This window comes from Camponotus floridanus, unplaced genomic scaffold, assembly GCF_003227725.1.
Source record: "Camponotus floridanus strain SB8 unplaced genomic scaffold, Cflo_v7.5 scaffold2, whole genome shotgun sequence".
Lineage (NCBI taxonomy): Eukaryota > Metazoa > Arthropoda > Insecta > Hymenoptera > Formicidae > Camponotus > Camponotus floridanus.
The window spans coordinates 3808855-3821214 of NW_020229325.1; the positions used below are offsets into that span (position 1 = coordinate 3808855).

A 12360-nucleotide genomic window follows, 5' to 3' on the forward strand; every position below is an offset into this window, starting at 1 on the left:
TTACGGACAAGTCACCTTGATTTAATACTGTCGTTGCTTTATGCGTCTTATTGCTAAATATCGTATATTATCGATAGATTTAGTTATTTCTCTCCTTTGAAAACCTATTCCACTTTGAAAACTCCTTTACATATCTATACACATCTATACACTGTCGATTTTAGAAGAATAATATCTCTGTGATATACATATATGTGCACCGTGTATGTATTCGATCAATCAAACAAGTTTTCTATAAAATTAATCAAACATCTTTATAATGGAAAGTTGAGATTATAAATTGCGAAACTTCCCTCTCTAAAGAAATAAGTCATAATCTTTTTAATCTTTTAATTTTAATCTTTTAATCTTTTAATCTTTTAATTAATAAAAAAGTTTCTTGTGCTAAAAAAATAATTTGTAACTCATTGTCAGTAATATAATAATTTAAGTCTTAATTTAAAAGTCTTAATCTAAAAATTAAATGTCAAAATAAAGAGTTTAATATAAAAATATTAATGAAATATTAATGAATGTTGGATATTAAACTAACATAAATTTCCGAAATGTATTGTATTTGTCTTTCAAAATGAAAAACGACACTTGATTTATTTCATATAAAAATTGTAGGATCGTCGATGACATCTATTTGTTTATATATTAATAATTTCCCTGATATCTCTTTGGTTATTTACTATCACGTAGTTTTCTGATAATATTTTCGTTTTCCTTGGACTTATCCTCAACGCATTTGCAGTTTTTGGACTATCATTTCATATACTGGCGCTTCGGTAAAAGTAAAATAACTCCTATTGCCACGCATACGTGCCACAAACTATGAATAATATAATAATTCTTGCGCGTTTGTAGAAAGGCATAACACACGAGGCCCAGAGAGACAAGAAGAAATCCAGCTGGAAAGCAGATAGTTCTAAACAGAGGAAAAGTCACATTATCAACATATCTATATTTATATCTATATTTATGAAGCAATAAGGATATCAAAAGCAGTAACCGACAGCCAAATATTGCATTCGAAAGACATCTGATTGAACCGAGTTTATCTGGTTTGATAATTTAGTTTTTGCTTTATCACTCTGTTTGCGTATCAATCGATGTTGTATTAATTTGTAAATTTTATTTTAAGGTAAATCGATCTTATTTTCTCCCTTTCACTTTCTTACCTGTACGGACGCGAGGGATATCTGACAGTTCGCTTCCTCCTGCATCTGAGTCCCCAGGACAGACCAATCAAGGCGGAACCAGTAACAGCCGGTAGTAGAAATACCCAGAGCGCCGTGCGATCCATCTCAGCGCCCATGGCGAGTACAATAGCACCTGCTACCTGACAGAAAGCCGTCAACCGCGGTCCAAACGACGCCATCGCCACCAGAGTCACCCAGATGGCGAGCAGCGCGTTGAAAAAATCGCAGAATTGCAATACACTCAGTTGCATGATGCACACGCTGTAGACGTTTTCGCCAGCCTCACAAGCGTGGTAGAACATCGAGAAGAACATGACCGCGGTGTAGGCGACTGCCTCAGTGAAGTACTCGCGACGTATCGCTATGTAAATCGAGCCGAGGAAGGCAAAGTTGCTGAAGGTCAGGGCGAGCAACTGCAGGAGTATGCCACCGGTGCTGAGAACGTAAGTCGCGTCCGCGCAGTCGAAGCCGCGATAACCGCCGGTGCAATAACACGCCGAGAAGACGAAGCCACCACTCATGTAATGCATGCACTTGCCGCGTACGCCGCAACGACCCTCGATGCACGGCGACGACGACACGATGCTCTCCACCCGGGCGACGGTGCAGCGCGACAAACAGTCGCATTTGTCGCACACGGTGTTACCCTGAAGACAACTGCGGGCGCAAGAGCAGGTGCTGCTATTATTGCTGTTGCTCATCGTCGTTGTTGTCATCATCGTCGTCGTCGTCGTCATCATTGCCGTCGCCTCCTTCTCGGGGCAATAAACGCGCAAACTGACGTACCAGGTTCCCGCCTCGGGAAACGGAATGTGTACATATGCTGGTTCGGTCGCGTTCACGTATATGTCCGCTGTCGTGACAGTATGCGCGCGAACGCAGGCGCCACCCGAGGTGATGTTGGAGTAATAACCTGGAGAAAATGAATTCATCTAAGACTCGTTTGATTTTTAAAAAAATAATGAAGAATTTTAAGGACATATAAATGAACCTAAAGAAACACAAGCCACGAGGACGATGTTTTTCTTGTACTTTTCCTCCACGTCGACTAGTTTAAAGCCCAGAGTCACCGTACCGCCAACATCGTACACTCGACCAATCTCGAAGCTAAGGACGGAGAGAGCGTTGGCGGTCACGTTGAACGCCTGGGGTTTCGAGTCGTTACCGCGTAGGTGTTCGTAATCGAAGAGGAAAAACTCCGGGAAGGACTTCCTCAACAGCACTACCGACGTCACCTGATCATCCCTGTTAGTTTGACGGTCCAATCGCATTGTCACGTTCGATGAGTTTCCAGTCAGTAGACGAAGGGTTACATAGTGGAAGCCGCCGGCATAAGGCTTGAAAGGTAAGACAATCGTCGTGGAGTTGAGCAGACCACCAGCGAGATTGTCCTCCGCCGTGATATGAACAGCAATCTCGCAATCCTCGCCACAGGACGATCTCAAAGTCAGGTTCACTTCCGCTAGACCGACATCCGGCATAAGATACTGCACTATCGTCGTGTCGGATGCCTCGTCCAATTGCACTTCGTGTTCAACCTCAGGATTCACCAGTGATGTTGTCGCTGGTGCCTCCATAAACATCTCGGTATCTAATACAGTCTCGCAGGATGCGCTGAGACCTGCAAAGGAGTTTTCTATTAATCCTCTGATAGATCGGTAATTTGGCTCTATTTCTATAAAAATAGAATCACTTTTATTTGTATAGATATATATTTAGTTATAGAAAAAAGCTTCTGTAGTCTTTTAGTATTACTCTTTTAATGAATTAAAAAAACGAAAATAATGTGATATAATCTCTACTTGTTGAAGGAGCCGTAATAAACTGAGTCTTTTACCTTGCTGCCTGATCTTCCCCGTGTCGGGATTGGCCCAGGATCGGAAGGCGATTGCGTACCAATCGCCCGCCGGCGGGGCCTCTATCTTAATCACATATTGATCGCCGTTGCTCTGCATCTCCAGGCCATAATGTCGCCGTCGTTTGTTCATCTCCATTAACTTCGCGGCTACTTTCGATCCATCAGGACGGACGAATGGCAAGCTGCCGGACTTTAGGTACAACGAGACATTGCGAGGCAGGCATCTACCTATCCCGCCAGTCTTCTCTTCTTTCGCCGTGAATCTGTAACGCGACAAGGCATCTCTGTGAAGACTCGGATGAATTTGAGGAAAAGAACATGTAAGTAGAATAAAATACCAGAAAGTTTCAGCCTCGAAGGAATGAGAAATTTATCGCTCTAAATTTTTTTCATCGAATATAATATTAATTAAAATATTTAATAAAAAAAATAGGAACGTTAATAGAGAAAAATTAGGATCGAAGTCTAAATTTTTAAGGTCGCTTCCTCCAGAGATCGGAGAGAAATAGTGAAAATAGGTAATAATCGCGCAGGAAACATTCAAATTAAAATATAATCTCGCTATTGATTCTCTTCGAGTGCATTTTAAAAATGCAAAATCCCGAGTAACTCGTTCAAATTTCCTCGGATCCGATACATACTTGAAGGCGATCGCGACGGAGAGTTCGGGCACATTGAAGTGGACAATCGAGATGTGACGGTAGGCGTAATAATCCACCAGGACGTTGTTCGGTTGCTGGGCCACTTTCTCCAATTTGCCACATAATCCTTGCTGAGCCGTAAGTATCCATACCAACAGCACGGTTAAAGCGCTTTCAAGCATATTCCGACGTCTTGCTACATAAACATGTCGGTCCGGTTCGAAAGAATTTTGCGAGGAAGCAGAAGCTCAGCCTTGTAATGGAACTAAATGTAAAATGCACTGCGCAAAAATCGATAAATTAATTCTCTCGGTTTACTTGAATGTTAGCGTCATCTGAAACATCGTTTCTTATCCGAAAAAGGATGTTTCTTCATCGTGCTTTTCGAAGATTTTTATTTAATCTCTTTTACGTCATTTTATACGTGTTGCTTTTATTATAATTAATTAAACTGCAAATTTGCATAAAGAAAAATATTTCAGGTGATAACGTAAAATAGTTCAACCTATATTGAAAATAAGATCAGTTATCAGTTTTCATCTGCATCGTGAGTTCGTATAATACTTTATAAAGATTTCAGGAGTCGATAAATAACGAAAACAGGTCGGATAAGAGAGCTTGGCAAATTAATTGATTGTATGAATTAATAGTATCGTTCAATCACATTATTTTATTATTTTCATTCTTTTAATAGACATTTTGCCTCGTAAATTTATCGCTACTCGAGACGACAAGCAATAAATGCCTGCTTATCTATTTCAATATTCTAGAACTTGAGTAGCCGATGTCGGTGTGACATTTCTATTTCCGTCACTTTTTATATATCGAGCATTCAATCAATAACTACAGCTGGAAAATATTTTCTTACGCTTTTGCTTATAGAGACAAGAGTAACTGTCGGACGCGCGCACGTTCTACAAGCTCAAGGAATATTCGGTATTTCTGAACGAGATGACTGATGGAGGGATGTATAATATTTACGAGACTTAACATTATCCGACCCCGTTATTTCTTCCGTGCCTGGATAATTGCTAAAGTGGACTGCCTTCTCTCGCGTATAACTCTTATAGAACTCATTTAAGAGATTGAAGGATAGAGAGAGAAAAAGAGAAGCAGATTCGAGATACGCATGGTCAAGTAGGTCAGATTCCATCGTTAATTCACACTTCCTGCGGGCGGTGCAAGAAGGGTATAAGTGCGCTTATTCGTCCAAGAAGTGCGAATGATGTTAAGTGCCGCGAAATGTGTCCGAGATTGTCTCGCGACGAAATCTCGCACGATGGATGTTTCCCTTTGAACTTGGGGAGGGAAAGAAACCCGATAATTCGCGACTTAATTACCGCGAGATATTTAGCGGAAAATTAAAGTCGCGGAAATTGTAAAGAACTGTAAATTGAATTTGAATTCCGTGGCAAAAAATCCCGGTGGAATTTTCACGGATGAAAAAGCGAAGGAGAACAAAGAGGCTTTTTGTGGTTCTCTACCTTTACGTAATTGGCGAGTTGTTCATTATGAGTATAAAAATCGATTATTCATGCTGTGCGAGAAATAAAAGATCACTCGTCTCGTTCGCGAGACGAAAAATTGCCGCTTCAAAGAGGAAAATTAACGGGTCCTTTGACAAAAATATTATCGAATCGCTGCATTAATTAAAAAAAGAAAAAAGAAAAACAGGAAACTCAATTTGAATTTTAATATAACGAAGACGCGCGCAAAACATACGAATAAAAGGACAAAACTTTTCCGTCCAAGATACCGCGCTTGATAAGGGGACAAATCGACGAACGTAAGTCGACAAAGTTGAATGCAATGAGATCAGTTAGGGGGATCTATGAACGATAGCTGGCAATCTGTATTATGGATTAATTAATCCGAGCTGTCTCGAAGTTATTAAAAAGAAAACATCAACAATTGATTTCCGATATTGTCATAACGCGATCGGATATCGATAAAATAAAGCTTATCGCGCTGTTTTGAGGCGAATCGTTCATGCGGTCAGCATTAAGTGATCTATAATTATGTAGTCACGTAAAGTAGACCACGATACTGTCGTTACATTACGGAAAATCGAATAGTATATCCGAGTAGCTTCGAGAAGGTGACGTCTTTGATGACGTAAACGCGTAAGATAAATTGTTATTTAATTAATTGTTTGCAGGAAAAACCGTGGGCGTAATAATAAATTGATAATAATAGATTGATGAGCTGAATAGAACTTGACGAACTTTAATTCTGAAATTTAATTTTCAAAACGTGCTTCTTTTTAACCCTTTTCTATCTGCATGCGCACAATTTTTGTAACAAAAACGATTTAATTATAGTTATCGATCAAAGCAATGTATCACCTGCAAAATTGATATCTAGACGCGTTTTTCAGATACCAGTTATACTTTTTTATACGCACATACAGATGTGTCAATATTTTATGTAATCAATTCAATATCGATTGATTATTCACGCATATTTACCAAATTTTATCAAAAATTATTTTATCAAATAAGATTAAATTCGAAAATTGGAATAACACGCTTTGCATTAAAATCTTACAAGCTTACCTTTTTCCACGAAGCGATTCAAATTATTTGAAAAACAAAACTCGCATGTGCAAATCAAGATCGAGATACGGAGAGCATCGCCAATAAGTTCGATTTTATCACTAACATCGCCGATAATACTGCTCTCGAAAAAGCTATGCTTCGAAAAATACTCCAACTACTCCATTCATTGCACAGGTGGATTGCTGCTCGCTTCCCAATTTTTCTCTCCTCATTATGTCGAACTATCCGCATGTTACGCGCGCGATGAAACAAGTACGCGACGACCGGGAGAAAATCGCGCTCTCGCCTCGTGTGCGCGACGCGTCGACGCGCGCAGTCGTCGTCGCGACGCACACGAGGTCTACGACGAGAAAACAGCGTCGTCGCGTTCGACGCTGAGATCCGTCCGCGAGACGGGAACCACCATTGATGCGATCGCAGCAGCAACAAGTGCGTGCGCCAACAACAATCGACCCCGCATCCTCTCTATCTATCTATATACGTACACCTATATAAAATAGGAAGTGAAAAAAAAATCGCCCCCAGTCGACTCCCCAGCTATTTTACGCGACGATCCCTACCTATTTTACGCGAGTCCGCAATATGTCGGACACGAGCGGCCGCCGACGATGACGCACTGCGGCATCCGCTGGACCACCGCGACGTTGCACAGGGTCCGTCGTCCGGACGACTGTCTCTGACGACGAGCCGCCGGCGGCGAGGAAGCGCGGCCGAATATCCGAGAGCGCGACTCGTCTCGCCCCGTTCCTCGGTGTCGTTTCTGTCGTCATCGGCGGCGATACCGCGAGGGGCGATACGCGTGCGTATCCCCCGCGCGTGTGTACATGTGTATATCTGTCACTGGGAACGAGCGCGCGCGCGCGCGCGCGTCGACCTTCGGGCGTCAAGCGCTTTGGAACCCGGGGCTGTGTCTCTGGCACACGCGCTTCCTCAAGCGCCTCGTCAAACTTTACGAAAGGAACCTTTTAAAAGTCGAGACATCTTTTCAGATTCGAAATCCCTCTTGTTATCCGAGCGTTTGTTCCTTGGCTTTTTAATCGAATTTTCTCTTTACCTTTTAATTGATTTTTTAATCGAGTTTTCTTAAGAGCTTACGAAATCACGCGTCGCCTCCGCGCTTCCGTCACTCAAGAGCCCACGCACGCGTACTTTTTTCCGATCCGTAAATGGCCATGTAATTCAACGAAAACTTGGAAAACATGAGTTGCCTGTTTTATCGATTCGCAATCGATCATTTAATGACTGACATCCGGATGGATTTGCGGCGAATTACGATAATCATTAAAACAAGTTTTCCAGAAACTAATGCGTGTAATGCGTTAGAGAGACAACAATCTGCCGTATCAGTAGCTTTAAGGCCAACTAAATAACCCGGATTGAGCGTAGTGGAACTTATCCCAAGATATGTGAGCCGATGCATGTATGCGTTCTATGTATGTAATCGTGCTGTCGTCACGATTGAATGAATGATGTGGGAAGATGATGCTACCATTTACGCTCGTAAGACGATGTTATCTCGAGTATTAGATTGTGATATTAAGAAATGTAGAGAATATATATATATACATGATAATTTTTTTTCTGTAAAGTTCTTGAAAGAAATTGCGCGGAGGAAAGTTAATTTTCCATAAAGTAATTGCACGGTTCTGAGAAAAAACTTATTTCATTATTAAATCATTTCAATATTGTATAAATAAATTTGTAAAAAATATAAACCATGATATAAATCGCTATAGTGTATAGCTCATAAAAATTAATATAAAATTTAATATAAAACTTAATATAAATAAGATGAGCATTTTTCCAGCATCTTAGTTGTTCTCGAAGGCATATATATATGTATAAAATATTTAAATACGTATAAAATACTTTGCATATAAATCGACTTCGTCGATAAAATCAGACTTTAAAATTCCCAAGATTCCATCCATCGCAAAGAATGCATCGAGCTCTCGGGGTCCATGGCGGAGGGTCCGTCCATCCCATAAGCCAATGGCGAGAATAGATAGAAACTGTAATTCAATTTAATCGAAATAATAATTATTTCAAAAGTAATATCATATCTTTAAAAAAATAACATTCGCTCAAAGAATTTGAATTTTTCGGGATATTGTTAAAATTTTACAATAAAATTAGAGTAAAAAGTGAGCTTTTACCTGTATACAGTACCGGAGATTACGATTCCCAGTACAACATGATAAATCGTATTTCCCACTTTACCGGGAAAAAACAGTAGGAGGCACTCGATAATGTGATTCAATATAATCCCAGTCAGCATGGAACTGTACAGCAGCGCCGGGAAGTAATGATGGAAGTACAGTACTCTGGTCATCGTCCAGAATGGTACATAATGCAGGATCCATCCGAAGAAGAGCCACTTGCCGGCGTGCGTTATCTTGCCGCGCTGTTCAAGGATGACGACGTCGTCGACGCAGCCCCGTTGTTCGCGCACGGATGCGTGAACGTAAAGAATGACGAATATCACAAGAAAGATTATGTTTCCCCACCAAATGACGGGATTACCGAGCAGGTATATTCTTTGATTGTTTCCGGAGAAGAATTGCCCCTAAAGATAAGAATCTCTTCAGAATTCGCTGCAAAGTGCCAGGATGCATGCAATGAATTCATAAGTCAAAATAACTTACTCTGTAATTTATAGGCCACTGCCAAGGTCGCGAGGACACCTCTCCCTCTTTCACTTTCAAATCCGAATTTCCTTGCAGCATCACGGCGTGCGACTCCAGAAATCTGTCGAGGAATCCCGGCGCGTATACTCGAAAACTGACATTTGGTACTAACAAAAAAATTAACAACATTATATGTCATTTTGATCATATATTCAATCGTAGATTCAATCGTAACTTTTATCGCTCCCTTACATTTGGCGTATTGATTATCCTCGATGTTCCATAACGCATTTTTATCTCTCATATTGGGATTGCAAGAGACTTCTTGTTGACTGTATCCCCTGCATTAATTAAAAATTTGATATAGTAAAAAATTACCTTATGAGTTATGAAAACGGTCAGTGTAATTTTTGTCTCTACCAACCATTTCGGCAACGTTTTGCCGCTGCACGTTAGGACGCAATGATGAAGATAATGTACGAATTTCAGTTTACTCGTCACGGTTTCCACTACATCATTGTTTTTTCCATTTGTTATCAATATTTTCCAGAGATCGTTAGCATCACCCGTACCGTTCTGAGAAACGAGAAAAAAAGGCGATTGACGGACAAGTCATGTGAGTAATCATATCGGAAATATATTGGTCACCTTACTTCTCCATATCCGGTGACCTGGTAGTGCTTTTTCGATATCGGCGCGATCTCCTTGTGCGAATGTAAATTCCGTTTCGTGATAACGTGCTCCAGACGAATGAGATCACCGTGTTTGACCAACTCCGGCTTAGATGGTATCACGTCCGTGTCGAATTTCTTCACCAACCATAGATTATTGTCGTCCTTGTGGGAATAGGTTGTGATCTAATGCAATCAGACACGTGAATTAGTGTTATTGCGGAACTTTGTCTCATTTAAAGTCGCCTACTCGTATCAAGTATCCTTATGTTTCTCATCGATTGAAATAAGATATGCATTATATGTATTATATCTTTTAACAAGTGACATAAATCTATCACTTTATCTGAGATCAAATTCTCCACCTTACCCCTTTATATACATTATGTATAATATTCATATGTCCAAAAACCTGTTGTTGTCTAGCGCCGATTCCCTCAGGATACAAATGCCAGTGGGAATGCAGGTAACCGCCGCCTGTGCGATGATTCTTTAATGTGATAGTGGCACCATATGCTAATTGTCGTGGCATCGTCGCATTATATAAGGAATTCCCTCGTAAGAGTGACTGAAATTCGGAACTGTAGAATCCGTCACCACTTCCGCTAGATAAATATAAATGTCAATTTGTGTAAATTGAATATTAGCTGTTGTCACGCACGTATGATACTAATTTGCATACATTACACACAAGGTACTCACATAAGGATAAGGAAATATCTCGTATGTAAAAGACGCACAATGATTTTTCTTACCTTTTATTCAAAACGGAAAGATGGATATAAAAAAATAGCATGTAAAGTAAAACCGGTAATAGGATGAGACAAAAGCACCGTGCTAATAAATGTTTGCCCACATAAGACTGCAAAAAGCAAATCGAAATTGTCTTTTGGAAACTTCACTAATTACTTGAAATCTTACTAATTATTAAAATAATAGCGTTATGTGTAACATCGATTTTTATTAATATCAAACATCAACTTTTATTGATTTTTGATATTAAGCTCAATTCAATAAAGCAAGCTAATGTAAAGCTCGTTATTTGTCACATAAAAGGCTTTGAAATTGAAATAATTCTCGAGAATTACTTACAATAGGCTTAGACAAATCTCCCAATTCTCGCCAGAGTTCATATACGGTGTAAAAACCCACGAGTAAAACGACAAACAGCCCGACAAATTTCACGCTGATCGTGCATGCGAGCGAGGCTCCGGTAAACGATAACCAGGACCACCAGGATCGTGTAAATGGCCGATCCTGGAGCGACGCCACGCGCACCATTCCCCACGTCGCACACATCATAAAACACAGTAGTATCGGATCTAAGAGTATGTATTGATTTAACGTCAGTAGTCCTACATCTGAAATGCAAACGATTAATGATCTCTTTGAATTTTTGATCCTCAAATTGTAAGTTTAAATTTTATAATGTGTAACAATTCTTACCAAATAGAATGAAAATAGCAGAAAGGGCAGAAGCACAAATTGATTTGGTAAGATCCCATACGATGAGATAAGACAAAGGGACAATGGATGCACCCAAAATTGTACAAAACTAAAAAAATTTTGGAAATCAAAATTATTATAAATTCAATCTCAAATCAGTCTTGTATCTTTTAATACATTTTGCTTTTTATTTTATAAATGAGTTTAACTTACTATTCTCATACCGACATAATTGACGTTCTCAAATTTATCTCCTGGTTTTTCAAAGGCAAATCTACCATCGTAGCCTGTCATATATCCAGACAGAGCAATGAGCATCTGAAAGTAATTAAGTATATTTTTTTAGTAAATCTTTTTATGCATCTTAGATATTTTAATGTAATATTTGATTTATCTTAATAACAGATAAGATTTTTTTTTTGAAAAATTATATACCTTTCCCAAAGGGGGATGTACATCAAAGAAAAATGTCCTATTTATATACCAACTGCCCATTTTACCAAAATGTGTTTCATCCCAACTAAAAGCCAAAAATTTTTTACAATTTTGTCTTAAACCAATGAAATATAAGTAAAATTAGTAAAATGTTTAATTCCATCTTACCATACATGTTCAGGTTCTGTTACTTTGTAAAATCTAGTAATTAAAGTAAGTGCAGTTATGCCTCCAAACACGAGCCACCAATCTCTGCAAGTATAAAAGCGAATTGTAATTATATTATAATAAATTATTCTATTCATGTTTCATATCAAATTTATGAAGGAATAATTGATCTTGGATATGTATATTCTCTAATAATGTTAATTATTATATTCAAAAATGATATTTTTTTAGAGGAAATTTTTAAAAAGAGGATATAATTTATTTAGGATATTCATCAAGAATAGGACTCTAACTACAATAATCTCAATTAAAAACTATAGTTTCACATACGTTGCACTGTGCATCTTTTCGTTTACTTCCGCATTCGCCGCATTTTTTAATTTACAAACAGTCTCTTGGCCGTTCTTCATACTTTAATCTATTATTATGTATTTATTTCATAAACAGCCAGATATATATGAATTTGTTTAAATTAAAACGTACAAAAATTACACAATCTTCCGGCTTTTCTTTCAAGAAGCAAATAATAAAAAATGAGAACACACACCACCCTCGTATACGGATAGAAACCAACTAATTTTGACATATGAATGAAGCATGAATCACGCATGCAATATAGTACACACGTTCTATATTGAATTTCGAATCGCGTATACGCGTCGCGCGACGTCCAATGAGAGACCTCATTTTCGAATATTCCCAGGTGATGACATTTTGTCCCTAGAAAAGAGATTCTCCTATTGGATGCGCCCAAGAAGCACTCTACGTCAAC

The 12360-nt window shown here is 39.0% G+C and overlaps 2 protein-coding genes across 3 annotated transcripts; both read right to left on the reverse strand.

Annotated features, from left to right (window-relative positions):
• Positions 1-520: 520 nt before the first annotated feature.
• LOC105252652 (post-GPI attachment to proteins factor 6) lies at positions 521-7253 on the reverse strand. Of its 2 annotated transcripts, none has more exons than XM_011260151.3 (6): positions 6802-7253; positions 3684-3964; positions 3022-3305; positions 2176-2805; positions 1164-2097; positions 521-910 (listed from the first exon to the last, which is right to left on the reverse strand). In XM_011260151.3, exons 2-6 carry the CDS (start codon positions 3863-3865, stop codon positions 748-750), a joined length of 2193 nt encoding a protein of 730 aa, XP_011258453.1. In that variant the 5' UTR covers positions 3866-3964; positions 6802-7253; the 3' UTR covers positions 521-747. The 2 variants fall into 2 exon arrangements, with proteins under 2 accessions (XP_011258453.1, XP_011258454.1); XM_011260152.3 differs by lacking the exon at positions 6802-7253 and adding an exon at positions 6239-6696.
• Positions 7254-8022: 769 nt separating this feature from the next.
• LOC105252651 (protein O-mannosyl-transferase 2) lies at positions 8023-12156 on the reverse strand. Its single transcript, XM_011260150.3, has 14 exons — positions 11919-12156; positions 11589-11672; positions 11421-11505; positions 11199-11303; positions 10986-11094; positions 10632-10900; positions 10295-10401; positions 9952-10144; positions 9522-9725; positions 9293-9444; positions 9121-9209; positions 8887-9035; positions 8398-8807; positions 8023-8253 (listed from the first exon to the last, which is right to left on the reverse strand). Exons 1-14 carry the CDS (start codon positions 11996-11998, stop codon positions 8148-8150), a joined length of 2142 nt encoding a protein of 713 aa, XP_011258452.1. The 5' UTR covers positions 11999-12156; the 3' UTR covers positions 8023-8147.
• Between the last annotated feature and the right edge of the window lie 204 nt (positions 12157-12360).